General features: G+C 43.5%; 3 protein-coding genes across 5 annotated transcripts; 2 read left to right on the top strand and 1 right to left on the bottom strand.

The window, feature by feature from the left end:
- The first annotated feature begins 788 nt into the window (after positions 1 to 788).
- det1 (DET1 partner of COP1 E3 ubiquitin ligase) lies at positions 789 to 6,106 on the top strand. 2 transcript variants are annotated; one of them, XM_036544133.1, is made up of 6 exons: positions 789 to 926; positions 2,493 to 3,265; positions 3,488 to 3,841; positions 4,149 to 4,339; positions 5,001 to 5,192; positions 5,526 to 6,106. In XM_036544133.1, exons 2-6 carry the CDS (start codon positions 2,513 to 2,515, stop codon positions 5,713 to 5,715), a joined length of 1,680 nt encoding a protein of 559 aa, XP_036400026.1. In that variant the 5' UTR covers positions 789 to 926; positions 2,493 to 2,512; the 3' UTR covers positions 5,716 to 6,106. The 2 variants fall into 2 exon arrangements, with proteins under 2 accessions (XP_036400026.1, XP_036400027.1); XM_036544134.1 differs by lacking the exon at positions 789 to 926 and adding an exon at positions 1,565 to 1,609.
- Positions 6,107 to 13,445: 7,339 nt separating this feature from the next.
- mrps11 (mitochondrial ribosomal protein S11) lies at positions 13,446 to 18,059 on the bottom strand. 2 transcript variants are annotated; one of them, XM_036544035.1, is made up of 6 exons: positions 17,817 to 18,059; positions 17,464 to 17,562; positions 17,208 to 17,306; positions 16,700 to 16,829; positions 15,087 to 15,152; positions 13,446 to 13,641 (listed from the first exon to the last, which is right to left on the bottom strand). In XM_036544035.1, exons 1-6 carry the CDS (start codon positions 17,903 to 17,905, stop codon positions 13,534 to 13,536), a joined length of 591 nt encoding a protein of 196 aa, XP_036399928.1. In that variant the 5' UTR covers positions 17,906 to 18,059; the 3' UTR covers positions 13,446 to 13,533. The 2 variants fall into 2 exon arrangements, with proteins under 2 accessions (XP_036399928.1, XP_036399929.1); XM_036544036.1 differs by lacking the exon at positions 15,087 to 15,152.
- A 294-nt stretch (positions 18,060 to 18,353) lies between these two features.
- On the top strand, positions 18,354 to 21,359 carry mrpl46 (mitochondrial ribosomal protein L46). The gene is made up of 4 exons (XM_036544215.1): positions 18,354 to 18,608; positions 19,010 to 19,211; positions 19,423 to 19,593; positions 20,364 to 21,359. Exons 1-4 carry the CDS (start codon positions 18,354 to 18,356, stop codon positions 20,609 to 20,611), a joined length of 876 nt encoding a protein of 291 aa, XP_036400108.1. The 3' UTR covers positions 20,612 to 21,359.
- Positions 21,360 to 22,146: the final 787 nt, after the last annotated feature.

Below are 22,146 nucleotides of genomic sequence, written 5' to 3'. Positions count from 1 at the left end.
CCAACAAGATGGTGTCCCCATCAGTAAGGCTGCGTCTTTTTAGTGGTAAAATTGGTTGTAGAACTTTTTAAGTGCAAATTGGTATGGGTTTAGATGTGGTTGCCTGAAAAACAAACTAAATTATCCCACCATTAATGTCTAAGCAGTGCATTATGTTTTAACACTGTGAAACACTAATATTGCGTAAACATATTGGTTAAATACAATAAACTAAAACAGACTATGACATTAGTGTAGGTTAGAAATGCGTAGCTAAAAGTATCGCTACTAAATATTATAAAGATGTAGACCTATTGATACATGGAATTTCAGAAAAATACAGCGTACGGTTGACGTGCATGCATTGTTGTTACGAGAAAAGAAATTGATCAATACCGTCAATAATAAATACTGAAAACATGCAGAATATTTCGTGTGTACGGTGGCTTCTTATTTTTCTTTCGTATAGGTGCAATTCTATTTTTCACCTCATGGAGTGATGGCGCTGTGAAGAGTTGGCTACTATGCGCAATTTTACCTTCTCTCTTGTTCATTTGTTGTGGATAGCTAGTGTTTGATAGTGGTTAGCAAGCTAAGTGTGTAGATAGCCTGCTGGAGTTAAAGTTATGAAAGCATTTGGGCTAGCACTTTGCCACTTGGAAGTGTAGGGTGAAATTAGCTACGCAGTGTATTTTAACATTACTTCCGAGTAGGATGTCGTGCTTGTGCTGCTGTGTATGGTAGCTAGCTGATGTGATCTAGTATTACAGTGTAACTGTTTGCCTTTAAGTTGGCTTTAAAGTGAGTTAGTTAACGTGTCCTGTGACACGGCCAGTAGCTCATATTAGCTAGCTAGCGTGCTAGCCAGCTGTGATGGTTTTACAGCTAGTTAGCTTGTTAGCTCTAGCTTGATATGTAGCTAGCAAGCTAACCGTCAGCATTAATTGGTGAGTGATCGACTCGTCTGTGCAACCAGAAAGATGTGTATTTCGTAGGTGCTACTTGGTGTTACTTGTCTAACTAGCCGGTTAGATAGATAGCTAATGTCGCAGTCGACTTCAGCCAATTCTGATATTTGTTAGTCTACCTTGCCAACGAGCAAGTTAGATACCTGAGGGACATAGATTTTAGCTAGCTCAGGTAGCAAGCGAGGTAACTCACAGTTTATTGGAGTTTTAGTCTTGCTGGTTAGCCAGGAGATATCTAGCTGTGGAAAGAAGGCTTGTACACGTTTTACTAGTTCTGCTTGGGACAGTAATTTTACTGTACTGTTAATTTATCCAGCCAGTCTAGACCATATGAATATCTGCAGTATAACGTTACCTGGTTAGCAAGCTAATTGCATTCATTCATACATACAGCTGTGTTGCTAATTCTAGTGTATTGGTGACACTTTACACTATTAGCTGCATCAGTAGCGTTAATTAATTTGTAACAAATTCATGGCATAATCCAGACGTATCCTGGTTGTAGCTTGTCGCTAGTTAGTCAAAGTTAACGTTGCATTCATTTATAGACTGATTAGGCTCACGTTAGCTATTGCGTAAAATTTGTTGAGGTCCATTACCTTATAGGGTGATGGAAGAGCACCACCACGTTTTTAACATAAGTCAAAATATGATGTGAAATGGTGAGGATATCACTTTTTATACAAATCAAGAATAGTTCTCTAAATTAGAGTAAAACATTGATGAGACCATTATTATCATGTAACTTGATACTAGCAGTCGCAATGTTTCAAATGTGATGTCGTCTGTGCAAAATGTATCAATTATTGACACATCAGTATTAATTTCACGGAGGGAGCCATTTTTAGGCGATCATCAGTTTAACTCATGCCATTCCAGGCTTGGCTGTGGTTGCCTGAATGTCTTCACTTTGCCGCTGCTGCAACGTTTAAAATCCTAGTCGTCCAGCTGTTTTTATGCTTTGTATCCAACTTGAAGAATATGGAGAGCTATTTATTGCAAAAGCGAAAATAAATTGAAATCAATTGAGTGGCAAATAAGAGTCAACCTCAAAAGACAAAGAAATGTGTTCTTGCAAAAAATAAAACTACAGTAGGAAAATAAAAGTTATTATTTTAATGGTTTTATTTTCAAATGATCCTTTAACATTCTCTTCCGTAGTTTGACATTTCTTTCAGCCTGACATTCTCCACATGTGCTATTCAGTTTAAGTGTTGCTTTTCCTCCATTTATGTTTTTTTTCTGCTTTGCTGCATTACTTTGCAATTTTTTAAGTCCATTATGCCTTTTAAGTAATAATAAGATAACACCTGGTTATTATGGCATATGCAGTTCCCTTTTTTGCTCTTTTGTGGTGGAAATGTTTTTTCCATGCATTAGCTTTTTCAGCTTTCCTTCTTTCATGCCAGTGAATCATTTCCTGCTATTTAAGGGGAGAACTATTAGCATGTTGCATATCCAGGTATTTTGTATTTTGGAATATTCATAGGAGAGTGGAAGTGGAAGTATAGTGGAATAACACTAGTTTCTTTGTATTTGCTTTAGTGAGCAGTATGATGTAATTAATGCCAGCTGTGAGAGTCCGTACCATGGAGGACGAATCCCCCACGCTGAAGCCTCGGCGCATCCAAAATCAGAATGTGGTCCACCGGCTGGAGCGGCGCCGGATCTGCTCGGGCCGCCCCGGGGCGCACTGGTACCGGGTACGCTGTTTCCACCAGAACCTGTTCCCCAACTTCACGGTGGTCAACGTGGAGAAGCCGCCGTGCTTCCTGCGAAAGTTCTCCCCCGACGGACGCTGCTTCATCGCCTTCTCGTCCGACCAGACCTCGCTGGAGATCTACGAGTACCAGGGGTGCCAGGCGGCGGAGGACCTGCTGCTGGGACAGACCGGGGAGACCCTGGCGAACGGAAATGACCAGCGCTCCCTCAACATCCGCGGCCGCCTCTTTGAACGCTTCTTCTCTCTGCTGCATGTGACTAACGTGGCCTCCAACGGGGAGCACCTGAACAGAGAGTGCAGCCTTTTCACGGATGACTGCCGCTACGTCATCGTGGGCTCGGCGGCCTACCTGCCCGAGGAGCCCCACCCCCATTTCTTTGAGGTGTACCGTAACAACGAGTCGGTCACCCCTAACCCCCGCTCCCCGCTGGAGGACTATTCCCTGCATATCATCGACCTGCACACTGGCCGCCTCTGTGACACACGGGCCTTCAAGTGTGATAAGATCATTCTCTCGCACAACCAGGGGCTCTACCTTTACCGCAACATACTGGCGGTCCTCTCCGTGCAGCAGCAGACCATCCACGTCTTTCAGGTGGGCTGTGTTACCACTGTCCTCCATAACATTCAGTCATTGATTAATTATTTCTTTCCTTGAAGGGAAATGAATGTCATCTACCACTGCTGACTAATGTCTACATAAAGCGGTGTTCTTTTGAGTATGTAAATGTCAGACAGCACTGCTGTGTATGAATATTTCAGGCCCAGAAACTTGTTTGTTGTTGCTCACGAGTGTATGTGTGCCTTCCATTTGCAGGTGACCCCAGAGGGCACGTTCCTGGACGTGCGGACGATCGGCCGCTTCTGCTACGAGGACGACCTGCTGACGCTGTCGGCCGTCTACCCCGAGGCCCAGGCGGAGGGGCAGCCGGGCCTCTCCCGCCTCTACAAGGAGAAGACCATCAACTCCCTGAAGCACCGCCTGCTGGTGTACCTGTGGCGCCGCGCGGAGCAGGACGGCAGCGCCACCGCCAAGCGCCGCTTCTTCCAGTTCTTCGACCAACTGCGGCAGCTGCGCATGTGGAAGATGCAGCTCCTGGACGAGCACCACCTGTTCATCAAGTACACCAGCGAAGACGTGGTCACCCTGCGCGTCACAGACCCCTCCCAGGCATGCCCCCCCCCCCCCCCCCACCCCACCCCCGAACATCCTGTGGTAGCTCTCCTAAGGGTTGTGCTTAGGGTAGTTACCCTGCAGTAGCTCTACCATTGAGATGACATTTAAATTTGCTGCTCACTGATAATTTCATTTATAAAGAAACCACTGTGCAATCCTTGAAATTGTTTGGTTTTATTTCAGGTATTTTATGTGTAAGCACATATCAGAATTTATGTCAGGTTATGTCACATATTGCTTATCATTTCTTCTTTATCAATTGCTGTAAAGCTGATCATATCCCTCCTTTCCCACCTACTAGCCATCCTTCTTTGTTGTGTACAACATGGTGACCACTGAGGTAATGGCAGTGTTTGAGAACACTGCCGACAAGCTGCTGGAGCTGTTTGAGAATTTCTGTGACCTGTTCCGGAATGCGACGCTCCACAGTGAGGCGGTGCAGTTCCCTTGCTCCGCCTCCAGCAACAACTTTGCCCGGCAGGTCCAGCGAAGGTGAGAACCATGGGGGGGACACACTGGGCCTTTAGTGATAATAATCAGCTGAAGGACAGGGTTTCCTCACCTCACCAGCTGTCTCTGAGAGCAGCACGTTTGCAGTACAGTGTAATGGTCAAAGAGCTGAGCCTGCAGCCCAGTGGATGCAGTTTTAGTTTGCAGGTTGGACATTGTTATTGTACCCTTGAGCAAGATACTGTCACTGAAGGGGTGCAGATGTATAAGACCGTGTGTAAAAAGCTGGCAGTGTAAGTGGTGTGATACAGTGTTATGCAGTGTGGGTGATGTAATGTGATATCATGCAGTGTAAGTGGTGTGATACAGTGTTATGCAGTGTGGGTGATGTAATGTGATATCATGCAGTGTAAGTGGTGTGATACAGTGTTATGCAGTGTGGGTGATGTAATGTGATATCATGCAGTGTAAGTGGTGTGATACAGTGTTATGCAGTGTGGGTGATGTAATGTGATATCATGCAGTGTAAGTGGTGTGATACAGTGTTATGCAGTGTGGGTGATGTAATGTGATATCATGCAGTGTAAGTGCTGTGTTACAGTGTTATGCAGTGTGGGTGATGTAATATGATGTCATGCAGTGTAAATGGTGTGATACAGTGTTGTGCAATGTGTGCACTAACACTGGGATTGTTCTTGGCCAGGTTTAAGGACACCATTGTGAACGCGAAGTACGGGGGTCACACAGAGGCCGTGAGGCGTCTTCTGGGACAGCTGCCCATCAGTGCCCAGTCGTACAGCAGCAGCCCTTACCTGGACCTGTCGCTCTTCAGCTATGACGACAAATGGGTGTCTGTGATGGAGCGCCCAAAGACGTGTGGCGACCATCCCATAAGGTAATGGCACCACCCAGAATTTGCCCCATGCCTTAGCACTGCATGACATGTCTTGTATTATCCTATGCGTCAAGACCGGATAGAATGTCCTGTAATGCTTTTCACTCCACTCATTTTGTTATATGTTGGATGTGCTTCCGAGACTTGTATATCTGGTCTTAACATAGAGCTCCTTTTTTAAAATCTAAATCAGGCTTGTTGATTACTGTGCAGTTGTTGCTAGTCTTGCTATTTGTCCATGTGCTTTTTCTACCCCAGTCATTCATACTTGATATCAAGCCATTTTTCATATTTCTGGTATCTTAGATGAGTAGTTATCTTTTTTCTTTGTAGGTTTTATGCACGGGACTCGGGGCTGCTGAAGTTTAAGATCCAAGCTGGACTATTGGGCCGTCCCATCAATCATGCTGTGCGGAGACTGGTGGCTTTTACCTTTCACCCCTTTGAGCCCTTTGCAATCTCAGTGCAGCGGACCAACGCTGAGTATGTGGTCAACTTCCACATGCGCCACGTGTGTGTCTGAAGAGTACCTATCCAGAGACCAAGACTAGAGAACTGTGACGGCCAGTACGACCTGCTTTTTGCTCTGATCGCTAAAACTCAGCCTCTACACATGCTGCATGACATGGGACATGTGACGATGGAGTCCTCTGCAGTCTCAGACATTGACTGACATTGCTCTGTGTGGAGGATGTGATCACAGTGGGGCCCCAAAATACAAAGCGGTAGAACTGTGCCCAAGTTATTTTTTTAATTAGTCCAGTCATTTACAGTGGCCGTAGCAGTGGTCTAAGATGGAGGTTTGATGACTTCTGCCAGGGTTATTGCAGTTGCCCTACGTTACTGGAATGTATTTACATATACAAATGTATTTACCGATACAAAGTTGACTTTGTTTCAGATTTTATTTATACACTCACACATCATACATGTATCTTTTTATTTTCTTTTTAAAAAAAGTATTTTTCTGTGTTATTAAAGTCAGCATTTTAAATACCGTTCCTCTGTTTGTTTTTTGGTTTCACGTGAGAAGTCTGTTGGGGTACATTAGAATGCAGTTGGTAGTCTACTGAGGAGGTGGCAGCCATTGCCACCCCAGGGTTGAAGAGGCTGGTGTTTTATGAAGCCCAAATGAAACCTTCTGCACCTTGTGTTCTGTTTAAGACCCATGTGATTTCATTTGTTTCTGCCTCCAAGCTTATCCTCCATCATCAACCACTGGATTAAAACATGTTTGGTTCACAATGAAAAGTCAGTGCTGACATTTGGTGTTTCTATGTAGTGTGCATTTATATCATTTAGGTTAATAGCTTCATTTTGATGTTGTATAGTCTTTTTGGTAGTGCAATTTAATGTCAAACATAAACATTCTTTTAAATCCTGGAACATGCTACCTTTAATCAACTTTCACACTTTCACATGTAATGACCTGCATGATCCCAATCAGTCTGGCTTCAAGGCTAGCCATTCTATTGAAATGGCTCTTTTTTGCAAGTGCCTTCACTCTGCAAAGACCTCCTCCCAGTACGCTGTTCTGACACTGCTAGACTTTTCTGTGACCTTCAGCATAGTAAATCGCCATGTCCTCCTGCTTTCTTTGGTGGCAGTGAGCATCTTGAGCACCATTCTCAGCTGGATTTCATCTTATCTTTCAGGGCACACTTATCAGGTGTCCTTTAGAGGTGTTGTACTAACCCCTCTGAGCTGCTCTATAGGAGTCCCTCAGGGTTCAGTTCTAGGCCCCCTTCTGTTCTCCTTATCCACAAAATCATGACTCTCATTTTTTCTCATGGCTTCTCATATTGTTATTATGTGGATGATACTCAATTTTCTTTTCCCCAAACTGATAACAAGGTTTAGTCATGCATCTTGGTTTGCCTAGCTGATGTCTCATTGTGGATGTCAGCTCATCACCTGAGACTCAGTTTGGCCAAGATTGAGCTTCTGTTGATTCCAGCCAAGCCTTCTCCATGCAAAGACCTGACCATCACCCTGGAAAACACCACACTGTCAGCCTCCTAAGACTATCAAGAGCCTTGGGGTGATACTTGACAATGTTCTGACACACATGGACCATATAGGAGGCACTCAGTGTGACCAGCAGATTACTCCTATACAACATCTGAAGAATACCCTCTCTTCCTCTCCACCTACTCAGCCCAATTCCTGGCCCAGGCCCTGGTTCTCTCCCACCTAGACTATTGCAATTCCCTCCTCGCTACTCTCTCTGCATGTGCGATGAAACCCCTGCAGCTCATTCAGAATGTTTCACAGTTGGTCAACAGTGTCCTCATATTCTCCCATGTTTCATCCATCCCGATCTCCTTCCACTAGGTACCGGTTACAGCTCGTATCCATTTCAACACAGTAGTTCAAAAGGTGTTAGCCTACGTAGCAGTTATAGGAATTGCTCCCTCTTATCAATTGATTGTTAGACCTTACACATTGGCCAGGGTGAAGACCCCCCCCCCCCAACGCCTTACATCTGTGTTGTGTCCAGTGTCTGTCTGGGCCTATTTCCTGTTGCGGCCAGTGGAGTGGAGACGCTGGCCATCCTCTTTTACTTGAGGACCCCCCTCTTCAGGCTACACCTCAGCCCCCCCTACCAAAGCACATGATATTCTGTTCCCCTCCTGTAATGTGTACTTCAGGGTAATGTGTAATTATTTGTGTGCAGGTTTGTATCAGAGTATGTGTTAGTATTGTATTTAAAATGGTATAGTCCCTTTGTTGTGTATATTGTGCTGCACTTACATTTTCACCCAGACATGCACTTGCAATCTTAGCACTGTGTTTGCTGCTGATGCTTGTTCCTATATGATCAGTGATTTTCATGTGGTGCAACTTGGCACTTTATTAGATGCACTTTGTAAGTCGCGCTGGATAAGAGCGTCTGCTGAATGACAATAACGTAATGTAATGTAAAGATGCATTTATTCATTTGTAGCATTTAATTGGATGTATTTTAATGCTAGTATTGGCCATTATTTAATGTTAGCTTCTTGTGTTAATGTTAGCAAATTGGTTAGCTGAAAGTTTGTCTCCAAGGATATGCGAGACATTTTGCTGAGAATACTGCCATTTCTGCAAGCTGTTAGCCTTTCATGCGTTCAGCCTTTAACAAAAGTACACATTCTTATCAGTATGTCTTGTTTTTCAGGTTTCTTTCTTAACACTTCAGTAGTCTGGATTTTGCTGATTAAGATGGTTCAGTCCAGGATTTAGTCTTGGACCAGTTTAACATAATTAGACTTTAGGATAAATTATCACGTAGTCCAGCACATGTGCAAATGAAGTTCCCAGACCTGTTTAACAAGATCAAGCAATAACATACGTGCAGTAGAAGAACATGGAATGATGCCCTCAATCAAGGCTAAGTGGGACCTGCAGAATCATTCCACTGAAGGACAGACTCCAGTTTAATCTCTGATGCACAGTTTTGCTGTGTGCATATTGAAGGAGCTGATTTATTCCTGTATCTCACAGTGGTATACGAATAAAGCAAGTGAAAGGCTGATGTTTTTAGCCGAGCAGAGAAAAGTTCATGTGTGATCCCAGTTTACTGTGTAGGCCTGAGTAGGTGGGTGCCTGCACATATGTGGGACTCCTTGTTTTTCATTTCATTTCATTTTACCCTCAAATGCCATTCCGGCAATACAGAATAAAAGCCCTACAGGAGTTGGTTTCAGAGCGCAATCAGTTCATTTTTGCACAATGGGAAAAAGGTGAGACTTGCAGGGTACTTGATTTGAGAGGAAATAACAGAAGTGGATTTTCAATTGTGATTGCATAATCTTTTTAAGGTATTTTTTCCTCATGGTTGGGGATATTTCCTTCTTCTGCCACATTTTTTTGAAGGCTGCATTGATTGAAATATCAGTCATCTATTCACAACAAAACTTTTGTATTAGAAACAAGTTTGTGACCATAGTATTTTTGTACTCATTTCAAGGTCACACCATTCTCCTGGCTGCAGTGGTCTGTAAAGCCATAATAGGAGCTCGACCCTGGGTGATGCACAATTCAGCTGTCAATTTAAAGTAAGAGGTTGCAGAGCTAGGGAGCCATGTTTGTCGTGTTGAATAGATTGTCTTTGTGTTTGAGTGGATGTGGTGCTCAATATCAATGTTTATGCATGGCCATATTTGCTAGACTGAAGAATGTGTCAGACTTGTTTGGTCATGCACATGAAAGCATCTATTGTCAATACGCCACTCAATCCTGCCTCATGAATCAGTACACCCCCCCTAACCCCTTCCCACCACACAGATGCCCACTGTTCAGAAAATGTTCAGGCCTCACCAAATTTACCCAGGATTTTCCAAATTGAATTTGACTGAATTTGTGGTCATATTGTATTAAAAATATCAAACATCTCTAGTCCCTATATGTAAAAGAATGACTCCCATTTGGTGAGTAAAATTTAGTGTGTTGATGCATAAAACATTCTTGGGAATAAGCATGCTTCCTGCAAAACGAGGCATGTTCCTAATGCAGTAAAATATCATTTTGACCAAAAAACAGAAATAAGGACCTGTTTTTCCCAGCTGTACCGATACAGTAAGGGAGAATCCAAATTTCTCATAATATCTCTTGAAATCAGATAAACTGAGGCCAGAGCAGCTGCCTCCATTGACACCATGGCAAACTGGAGTTACCTGGAAAGGACAGCAGGTGTTGCGGGATTAAGTGTCCATCCAGCCCACTGTTACACAAGCTAATTGAAAGCGTTCAGACTCTCGCTAGATGCCCGGGGGTGGGAAGAGGGGGATCTGAAAACAGCGACTGCCAGTTGATTCAGATTTATCCGATTTCCAGGTGCTGACCTTCCCATCAAAATGCTTTGGAAACTCCCATCAAAATGCTTTGGAAACTCACAATGTCTCCACTGAGGTTTCCCGTACCTTGGAACTAATGATTTTAAAGACCGGCGCATAATGTAAAAAAAAAAAAAATCACAATATCTGCTATTGAGCCCCGGGAGAATGAGGGCTTTCAATTCCCTCCGCTTGTCTCTACAGTATGCAGCAAAACTCCACATGAAACCAATATGCCACGATTACCCTGCTTCATAGCAAACATGCGGCGTTCAGCTGCTCTCCGCTGCATGCTTGAAGGCAGACAGGGATAAAAGCGAGAATGTGTCCTCACAAATGTAATAGATAGTTGTCATCTTAGATAAATAGTGTAAATTGCCTGTTAGGACTCTGAAATAACTGAAGTGTCTCCAGCACATGGTATCCTGCTTTGTGGAACAGGTTGACTGGTGAATCATTAGCATGGTGGCAGAAAGGGTGGATACAGAGCGAGGCACTGAACCACGAATGGCCGTAACTGGGAAGCAGAGTGGCGTAATTGCTTCATTTATTGCATCTCTGCAATATTAGAAATGATTAACACATGCAAAGTCAAGCATGCACTGGCTGCTGGCGATGTGTGAGAAAGTCCATAAAAATCTTCAACTTAGGCTTTAAGAAACGTCACTTATACATCTCCAAGCTGCAGATACTTACTTTGAGCCATAACTCTAGAGATTCAATGGAGATGACCAGCATTTAAAAGCAAACAAAAAAGAATAAAGGAAAAAGGAACACTGTATGCTGCTCTACATACGACAGATTTCTCATTTTGAGCTGCTTATTGTATGCGTTTGATGAGGGAAGTATGTACACTGGTGTACACTTCATTTCATTTATGCTTTGCTTACTGGTTACTGGTATATTCCTTAATGTTTTAACATGAATATATGTAAACAAGCAACAGGTCCTTCTAAGAAATGATCGTCTTTACATTTATTCAAGATTCCTTTTTGCTCTTGCTGTATTTCAAAATAAAATGCAAATGTGTTGATTTTAAGAAAATGTGTGCAGAGGGATGACACCTGAAGATGTTAATCAAATGTACATATGTACCATCTTATAAAAGAAGGGCAGGTCTACAATGAGGAAACGCTGCAACGCCCTGGAAGAATAAACACCTGCAACCTGACCACATGTCACTCTTACCCTAGGATGAGTGTCATGTGTTGCAAGTTAGCAACCCCCAGCAGGTTTATTTAAGTGTTGGGCATATGCTTCTGATTAGTCAGTGTATGTGATCGTATCACCCCCTCCCCATTCTGTGTGCTTTGTAGCATTGGTAGTGGGAAGGCAGATGTGCACTGTCGGCCTGACCTTGGTTGCTATGGCTACTGGGCGCGCAGAGTCATATCCACTGTCTGCCTGGATACTCAGTTCCTGCTAATTGCTGTTGTCACGGCAACGAAGCACCTGATGTAATCCCGGGAAAGGGCACCAATCTTAAATGAATACATTTATTTATAGTGTTTAATTCTGCTTTTTTGTTTGTCATCTGGGACACAGACAAGGTCGTGTTACGGTCGCTGGACTAGAGGGTTAAACAAAGGCGAGCCTTTTAATACGAGACACTGAACATTTCAGATCTTTTCGGAGATTGGAGGAACCTTCCAGAGTTTCCTCCAATCCCAGCTGTTAGCGCTGATGTGATTTGCCTACCACCTGTTAGATGGTAATTTCCTTCAAACCAGAAAGAACCTGTTTTTGGCAGGGTCATCGTGAGGACTGCAATGTGATAGACTTGCTGTACCATTTTTAACCTTTCTGTCTATCATTTAATCATCCTTTGCAGGTAATGAACAGGCTTCAAAGGGAGGTCCATTATTGCTCAAAAACAGGGTGTTTTATGCTTGTGAAAGCAACACGACCTTATTCCAAGTAACCCGTGAAGTATCTCAGTTCAATGGCGATTCTGAATCATTATTTAGAGATGGCTATTTCCACACAGAATGTAACATTTAAGACGCTAAACATTTGTTTATAAATTTACCAAGTTATCTAGTAATATGTAACAGTAATGAAAAAATACTGCTGAAAATCCAGAACTTGACCAGACTACTGCTAAGGAGTAAATATGCCTTAACACAATATTTATTTTAGCCTGAATTGAACACATTGTCTCCATTACCTTATTTTTAGACCCTGGACAAAATTAAAACTGAAAACTATTACATGTATATAAAAAGTAGAACTCTGCTTCTGCTTAGTAAAAGGAAAACAGGAAACAGCTGGCTTCTGTCACATCTAAACACAACTAGCAAAAATATCTCAACCTTCTTAAATTTACACCCAGCCCAAGGTAGTGCCCAGATTACCACTCCCCGAACCATCTCTCAAAATGTAACTGGTACCCTAACCATGCCGTGAGCCTGTAACTGTTCTCTGTTGTTATACAAAGGGGACTGGATGGTGTGTTCACATGTAATTTGCAACCATCTTTGGATTCTGGAGTTAGTGCCAGGGTGTGAATTTTTACCACATGCTGTTCATGACTACAAATGCAACTGGTGTTAGATTCCAGCGTGGCCGGTCTGATGTGCGATGCGGGTTTCTTGAGTGTCATTGCTGCCTGCTTGGTGACAAGGGCGAGCACTTCCAGCGCGGGGTGACTGCCCTCACATATTGCATCCTCACATATGGATCAGCCTCCTGCGCCTCCCTCTGCTGAAAACCGCCATTTCGATTTTTGTGTACGCCACAGAATTTGAAGATACAAGAACCGCCGGCCCACCTCCCCCATCCCCACCCCCGTTCTGTGCGCGTATGCGGGCACACCCTGTTCCTGATAGGTGGAAGAGCAGGTTGAGGCTTGTTTGAGCACAGAGGCAGACATCCTGACTGTTACAGCAGATCAAAGTCAGAGGCAGTGAGTGTTATTTATGTAAGTCCAGGGTAGCGTAATGCTATATTAGAGGTTACAATCAAAGCAGGCCTGCCACGCCTGCAGTGAAGGCACAGACAAAGCCTGCTTCACAAATTGAAGTGTACGCCTCTTCTGAGGCTTTCCTTTTTCAAAGAACAAGCAGAACAGCTGATCACTGAACGCAAGCATAACTCGCATCCTGTTCCATTTCTCTCCTGGGTCAATGCACACCTCAGCCTGACTCAGACGCCAGCCTCACCACCCCTTAACATTATCCAACAGGTCCATTTGAGGAGAATCATTTTCATTTGATACAGTGAATCCCCACATAATATTGAATTAATAGAATGTAAGTATACTAAGGAGCTAACGTACTAATGCCTGTACAATCCACAAAGACATGCAGGCTTGCAAAGAGCAAAGGCTTGCAATGTCAAAATAGTCTCTGCAGATTGGAAATTCAGTGTAACACCCCCCTATGCCAAATACTTCCCAACAGAAAAAAAGAGCTCTGACACACCAATGTTGCACACATTGTAAAACAAATAGCAGTTTATTGGTGTTAAATCACAGGCAGACAGCAGAGTCCCTGCAGCGTGTGGTATGTGGAGGTAGCCAGTCCTCACATCCTCCGAGCCTTGCGTGGGCGGCAGCCGTTGTGGGGTACAGGGGTGTTGTCAGTGATGGACACAACCTCCAATCCACCCATCGTTAACCCCTTAATGGCAGGCTATAATAAAAGTGAGAAATAACACGCGTTACCACACCATGTGTAAAATTTCAACCGAGAGCACAAAATGGCTTCCCCCTAACACCAAACAGAACAAACAAGGTGCAAAAACCTTGTCCATTTCCCCATCACAAAGAATTCATTTCTTCTTTATGACCTGCGTGACGTCTGAAATTGTAAACCAACAACTGGCTTTTTTTCCTCTTTGTAATTTTCTTTCTTCAAACATGTATCTCGGCACAAAATGAAAAGATTTTCCATGAAGGATATCAGCAAAGAGACACAATCCCCTATGTGGGTTGGGGTTTTGAGGATTTGGCTGTAATGCTTTTGTTCCCTTTCCTGCAGTTTATTCCTTCATGTCTCACGTACAGTGTAAACATTTATGATTACCGAGCAGGCTCTTGAAAAGTTTGAGGGATTTTTTTTACCTTTATGGCCACAATTGATCTGCAGTTATCTCCCCATCCTGGATTATTTGAAATGAGCTAATAAGAAACTCGATGTTTTGAGTAGAGATGTTCTGCCGAGAGGAAAACTCTTTTTTTGGCAAAGACGCTTTCCAATAAGGGATTTGACGGAGTGATAACGAAAAAAGGACGTGTCTTATATTGACAGCAAATATTGGACTGGATGTTGTTGTTCAGCAGTTATTTCACATCACAAATTCCAGCTGTCTGTAAACGTGGCCGAGGGGGAGCGGCCTCCCACAGGCTCGCGAAGCCCCCTGTTGCTTCCCAGCAGAGTGTGCCTCATTACACTCTCCCTCTGACTCCATTTCCGCCACAGGCGCACGCCCGCCCGGGCGACGGCGGGGGGTCTGGTGAAAGTCCGCCGCAGGCACAACAGTGCTGCGTGGCGAAGGCTAAAAATACGGCGGCTGAATATTTGCATTTCGTGGCCTGCCATCTCCCGAGCGACAAGCGATGTGAATGTAAAAAGCAAGGACATTCGAGATAGAATAATGAAATTAACACACCCCCGATGAATTCTGCTGCTTTACTTTTGAATTAATTGTACTGTCCGTGCCCCCCGCAAACAAAACTGATAAATTGTTCAGAACGCTCTAAAAGATGAAACAACAACACAAATACATTCACAGTGAAGCAACTTGTGACCTCAAAGACATTCGCAACAGCCATTAGGTTTGTATATGTGCTTGTAGCTGTAGGGTGTGCGCAGTGTTGCAGAGAGAGAGAGCTAAAATTGCCATTCATTCCCAGATAAAATGGTGGCAATTAGACAGATATTAAAGGACAAATGGGGCTGTTCAGCTTGGCTGGCCCGGAGCGTCTCTCGGCATGGCGATTTAGCCCGGCTCGGCGCTGAGAGGGCACTCTGGTCTGTGCGCTGTGACTCACAGAGAGCTGCCATTCAGACCTGGAGTCTGACGGCTCATCGCCGGCAAGCTGCTCTGGCCGCGCAAGATGCAGAAAGGGACTCACCAAACGCCCGGGGCCCAGGCCTTTCACCAGCACACGCACGAACGTCACGCCCTTCGCCTGCGCCTTCTGCCAAGGGGAGGGAGAAAGCAGGGACACGGGGCCATTGAAGGATGAGCAATAAATACCACAAATTCTTGCAAATAATCAAGGGACAAGTGGACACGGGCAAACACACAGACGACTACAGCACATTACACTCAAGTACATTTTCCTCATAGAGATTGCTATGGTTTAATTTCATTCACGTTATTTAATTTGATTTCTATGACCCGATATAAATGCAATTTACTATATGGCATTTGCGGCGTGCAGAAAATGTCCAATTATTTTTTAAGGAGATTTCACTGGGTACCAGCTGCTGTTGAGTTGCCATTTGAAATCAGTGATATTGTTACTGCAAGAGCACACCATTTCGAGCTGTTGGCAAAATGGACGCAGCAATCGAGGCCATGCGACATTATTGAAGTCGTACACGAGAAATCACCCACAGGGTTTAATAATCATATCAGACATGTCATTAAATGGTGAGAGGGAGAGAGAGAGAGAGACGGGCCAGATCAGAACTTGAAAAATCAAGTACAGGGTGAATCAGAGGAATTCGTAAACGCCATCTGTTCGGAAGCACCGGCTCCAGAACAAATTGATTCTCTCCTGTGGCGCTCCCAGGGAAAGCAGAGACAGCAGGACTGCACTACCCTGCTCTGACCATACAAACATACAAATATAGATAGTGGCGCAACAGAGTGATCACCACCAAAAGATTCATATTGACAGTTTGTGGCAGGGGGTTTTATTTGCTCTGTGGGATGTTATAATCAGATTATGGATAAAAGTGTTGGGCTGTCTATATTCATAAGTATTTGCGCCATGAGGATATATCACATTATTACTTCCGAAACCCCACTGGTAGAATTGAAAAGGTTTAAGGGGAGGCAAAGAAATGCAAGACCCCCTGCCCCCTTTCAATGGAACGCTGTGGTGGTGCTGCCCCCTTGTGGGTCATAGCTGTAATACAAGAAGGAGAGAACTAGAGAGATGCATGTTTCTGCCATGACTGCAAAGCAAAGTGATAAATACCTGGTGCACAATGCAAAGAGTACATTTTTAACATGAGAGAAACAAAATGTAAAATAACCTAGTTTGTGACAGTGAATTTTACCATCGACAGGCAGTTCAGACACTTTCAACCAGCCTTGTTTAAAAAGGTTTTCTCTGCTGAAACATGAATTTTTCCTAGCTTCTTTAAATTCATGTCTCATTCACATCTTCATCCAAAGAATACAATAACAGTATCTTGGATCAGATCTTGCCCTGCCTTTCTAGATCTTTTTAAAGATGATCTGTTGATCTTCATCAACATAAAATTCAGCAAGAGAACAGGAAATGTGCATGATTGTAATCCAGGGAAATATTTTTGAAAATATCATCATTAATCCACAATTGATCATCAATTTACATTTAAAAATGATGTCATTGAAAAAGATTGATCTGCTGTGTTATATACTTGCATCACACCATGGTTTGCTACAATTAATTGTTTTGCCAAACGAATGATACGTCAGTACTTGATAGTTTCTGTTTCTGCATCGCTGTTGACTGTGAGGTGATCTTACCGCTCCAGCTGAGATGCCTGCAGTTTGAGCAGCGATGGGGGTTCCCCTCTTGGCATTTCTGAACCCCTCTGTGCCACACGATGTCCTGACCATGGACTGGCCCTGGTTGTCTGTAACCTGGATGAGTGTACTAAGACAAGGGAATTCTTACGATTACAAATCACCACTACTTTAAGCACATTCAACCCAGGCACCATAGTTCTTCTTTAAGTCACTTGTTCAGTCCATATGACTGATGCTGATTGGTATATGTTTGTCTGCAGACACTAGACTCTTCAACATAAATAAAACATAAAGGAAGAAATCTATGAACAAAATAAACAGATTAAAAAGATGAATCAGTGTAAGGCACTTGGTGTTTCCTTTGCGCCATAAAAAGACTCAACTTGTAAACTTTAAAACGTAATCTGTTGCAGAGGCCGGGAGAGATTTCCGTCTGCCTCTGTACTACTTTCAGAAATATTCTCTACAAAGTAAAATTTAGGACGAAATATCAAGATGGTCTTACTTGTTATATGTGGCTTTGATGTGTGCAATTGGCAGCTCTTCAAACTTTTTTCCACCCCATCTCAACGAACTTTCCTGGCCAGGCAAAGGTGGGTAGAAACTGCAAAACACATGTGGTACCCAATTCAAGGCTAACCGCCAAAACATTCCTAATTAAAATGGCTGGGGAACTACTCTAAAGTATCTGCGGCTACAAGCGTGGAAGAAACAAACCAGAGAAATTTCTCGTTCCTGCAGCATCAATTGTTGATTCTTACCTGAAGTCTCTAGACTGATTTTCAGAAAGATCAGTGCTAGGCTGCACTGACTCTTGCAGTCTTACAGCAGTCGTAGACACTGTACGGGCATTTCCATTCCTACAAAACGAGAAAAGATTCATTTAGTTTTCCAAGTTGATAATCAATTCGTCCTTTTCTTGTTCCATTTGACCAGTGACATCACCGCAGGTCTCGGAAACAGGCAACAAAATGATAAGACAGCTAGCTACCATGCCAAATGATGAATTTTGGGATTTTAATGCATAAGGCAAACAGTCCACAATGACACAAAAAGGAATAATGAAACAGATCTGACAATTATTTTTTTCAATGAGGGAACACTTCCGACTTACACAGCAAAGCTTCCTGTCCTCACAGACCCGGTAACATGCTTGCAAGCCCCTCTCACAAATGTACAGATCTGTCTACCTATTTTATTCATGGCTGCGTCTGATACCCAGTAGACAGACTCCGAGTCACAGCTCTCGTGTAACAAGTAGTTATCGACAAGCTGAAATCTTTAGCTACAGTACATAACTCGGTGGTTTACATGTCACCTTCATATGGTTGTTACGCGGATTTCCAACCCCAACGTGCATCCGTCAACAAGTGTGTCCGGAATATTACATTTATTAATATTAGGGAACATGTACTATATTTCCTAATGTACAATATCCTACGTTTTTTTTTATTTTTTGAATAGATTATGACACATAAATAATAGCTTAATATAAATTAAAATAATCAACGTAATACTTATATAAATAAAAATACATTCATTTACAGGATAAACTGGCCAAATACTTTTTTCCATCCACCCCCATTCAATGTAACGCTCCCATTTCGTAATTCCTCCTCACAAGGAATTCTGGGTATAGCATGAGTTGAAAATGGCGGCGCCTACATGCAAAATGGTTGCTCGTCCTCTACGACAACTTTTCACTCATATTTCAGGTACAGGAGCTCATAGAACGGTCTGTCGGAAACTGTCACTCACTGTCCCAGGAGCCAGCTTGCTAAGGTCCAAAGAGGCGGTAACGCCGTCTCAATGGCAGCTGCATGGAGCAGTTTGTCTACAAAGGTTGCCAGTAATTTCTCAGGATCGGCACCCGATAGAGGATGAGTTCGCTAAGTTAATGCACCAGGTGAGGTCCATCTCGTATCTACTAATTAGCTAGCTGTTAAATCCAACGATACAAGTCAAAGCTCTGACTAGCTAGCTAACTGTTTAGCTGCCTTTGCCCCATTTTGCACTTTGCTGTCATGGCAGTGTCAAGTGAGAATAAACAGCTTGCTAGCTAGCTGGCGAAAATACAATGTTAGCGAGCTAGCAATAGCTAGTTCTTATTTGTGTGGTATTTGGAAACTTGGGGCTCCCAGTTTGGGGCTTACGAGTTAGCAACTCATTAGATGGATGAGTGGATATTCTCTCTAGCATCTGGCTTCCTTTACAGTAGCCCCGACGATCATTGGTTTTGGACGTTGTTGTTTATCCTGAGTTCAGACCTTGTTCCTAAGGCTCACAGAATACTGTTTTGCTTTGCAGATAGAACTGGAGAAGAGCCTGCTGTCAGACCACGAGCTGCGGCTGCTCGAGGACGCAGAACGTGCGAGCCGCAAACAGGAGGAAGACTATGACTCTGATGAAGAGGAAGATTCTGGGGGTCAGGAAATCATCACAGCTCAGGACATGGAGGACACGTGGGAACAGAAGCTGAAGCAGTTCCATCCAGCAGCACGGTTTACAGGTCTGTAATTCAACGTGGGGAATGGAAAGGCAGTACCAATACTTAGCAGTTTGATCTGTTCCAAGTCTCATTAGAAGTAAGTTGGTATTATGGTGGCTTGTTGTAAAACCCCCAGTTGCTTGAGCTGCATCAATGCTTGTTAAATTTTATACTGAATCCTCCACCCTGTGAAACTCACGGGTTGCTGAAGGTCTGACCTGTGTTTTATCAGAGGCAGCTGAGATGGACACGAGCTCTGTGGACCGCTGTCTTAGAGACAGCCTTGTTCTGCTGGTGAAGAAGCAGGTTGGCAATAAGGAGCTATGGCTGTTGCCCCAACTGCAATGGGAGGCCGGAGAGACTCTGCGGCAGACCGCTGAGCGTGCCCTCACCAGCCTGCCAGGTAACATTCTGCCTTCTCTTACCCCTTCTCTGAACCCTTAGACACCATCACTGTCAGTGCCTGTGGGTACTTGGTGGGAGTGGGTACTGTGCAGCTCAAAGATCTGAGCCCTGCTCAGTAATTTCTTGTAGTTGTGTCCTTTAATCGGAACAGGACCTAATTCCCCCCACCCCTCTCCCCCTGATGACCCTGTGTTTGGGGAGAAAAGGGCCAGTGCTTGTCTCTTTACAGGACGGCTACACTTTGTTCATGGGAAATGAGATGGTGCTGCTTGACTGTTTGGACTGAAGCAGAAAGAAATCATGATTTATAATCCTGGCTGTCTTGTGTGACAGTTTGCTTTCATTAACCTTATATTCAGTTGCTGTCAACCCGTCTAACAAAGAGTACTTTCTGTGGGTCAGAGCTACAACTACAAAACCGTAACACAAAAAAGGCTTTGTTTCTGCTCTCACAACTGCTTTTTTTTCCCTACCTCTGATGAACACATCCAGCGTGTTAAATGATCCAGTGCCTGAAGCTGATAAGGCCTCGGGCTAAGAACCACTCCTTTAAGGGAACTGGCTACTTGTCCGTGCTGTTTTAAAATGTCCCCGGCATTACGTAGTTAATCGTCTCAACAGTGCAGACAATGCGTTGTCCGTTTTTTCTTTCTGCACCGTTTGTCCTCTTCTTTTTCAGTTCTTTTGGTGACAAATTGCTCTCCTGCACAGTTGAAATCAGGTTTTTCCCCTCAGCCTAAGACTAATATCTCAAGTTATTGATTGCAGGTGCAGATTTTAAGGCGTCGTTCCTTGGCAACACACCCTGCGGAGTCTACAAGTATAAATTCCCCAAGGACATCCGCACTGAGGCCTGTGTTGGAGCCAAGGTATTTTTCTTCAAGGCGCTGCTATCGAGCTGCGATCTCTCACAAACTCAGAAAGGGGCCTTCATGTGGGTGAAGAAGGGGGAACTCCAGCAGTACCTCAAACCAGAGTACCTGAAACAGGTGAACCGCTTTGTCATGAGCATATAAAATGGACTGTTCTGTGCAGAAGAGGAAGAGAGAGCCTCCCCAAAGGCCAACCAGAAGTGACTGGCCCCATGAAGGAAGAGCCTCCTCCTGCTTTATTTCTCAACTTTTCACAGTGCGGTTTCCCCTCTTACTTTGACAGCGCCCACACACCAACTGCGTAAACTTACTGAATTAAAATATCACCTTTTTTGCAATGTATGTCTTGTGTCATGTGCTGTTTCTGAATGTCACCAATATTGTGTGGATAATCTTGGTATGTGAAGAGGTGGATGCCTGGTATCGTTGACACTCCACAAGTAAGGCCATTGGGTGCCATTTATGGATGGAATGCATTTTCATATGTGTCATGTCCTAATTGCAAACCAGCCTGTTACTGTTAGGGATGTGATAGTAAATTGCCCTCAGTATACATTCCATATCTTACTCAGCTGCATTGCCTGTAGGATAAGGAAGCAACTTTAACTGCTGCTGCACAGAAGCTCAACAGGACCAGGTTGCTGAGAGTCAAGGAGCCACAAACCTAAATCCCTGAAAGAATCTCCAGCCAAGCTGTAGTCAGTTTTGAACATTTCCCCAATATAGCCCAGACCTTTATTTTCAGAGGCCAGATTCTAGACCATCATACTTTGTCCTGAGTCTCAAAAATGCCATATACTATGCAGAGTTCATTACTTTTTTATATAGCAAGTAATTTATTAATATTAAATTTGCAATGCATACTTAAGTACCTAATAAAAGAAAAATACAAAGGGCCACATTCCATCTAACCATTATGTGCCTCTTGAATAGAATTAGGAAATTAAACAAGTACTGTTACAAGTGTTGCTTTTTATGTTTATGTATACTGTGTACATTGAGGGGGGGGGGGGGGGGGGGGAACTTTAAAAGGCATGGATGATCAGTTTCCAGGTTTGCTGCTGTCCTTGAAAAGACATTGCAAAAATACTCAAATCTTAAAATCTGTTCTATTGGGCAAAATGTGCTCTTTACTTAACTTGCTGCCTTGATGTTTTTCTTTCACATCCAGCGCTGTCCGTGTGCTGACTTTACTAACGAGTCGGCAAGTTTGCTGGCTTGTATTGCTTGCTGGCTTGTGCCCATCACCAAAAATCATTGAACAGTGGTGTTCACTGCTAAGAGAACATTGTGTATTTGTGGGGAAAAAAAAAACTTGCATAGGCACAGTATATTGGAAAAATGCACCTCAAGAAGTCTCCTTTTGCATTAATCTTTCAAAAGTCATGGACTATATAAATCTCAATTGATTTGGAGGTGTGATTGCTCTTGCAGAGATCCGCTCTCACCCTCCGCTGCAGGTGAGAAACAACCGTGTGTTCAGTGCAATCATTAAATGGCGAGAATTCCATTTGATTTAAGCCACAAGAGGTTAAGCACTGATCTCCGGTCCTGCTTTACACACATTGACTTTGTGTTGTGAACGTTGGGTAATCCGTTATGAATCCACTTAAGTAAATTAATGTTAGACTTGCATTTGTGCCAGCTGTTACTTTCCCTTTTTCCTTTTTTTTCTTGGT

This window comes from Megalops cyprinoides, chromosome 13, assembly GCF_013368585.1.
Source record: "Megalops cyprinoides isolate fMegCyp1 chromosome 13, fMegCyp1.pri, whole genome shotgun sequence".
NCBI lineage: Eukaryota > Metazoa > Chordata > Actinopteri > Elopiformes > Megalopidae > Megalops > Megalops cyprinoides.
This window is presented reverse-complemented; position numbering and strand designations above follow the sequence as displayed.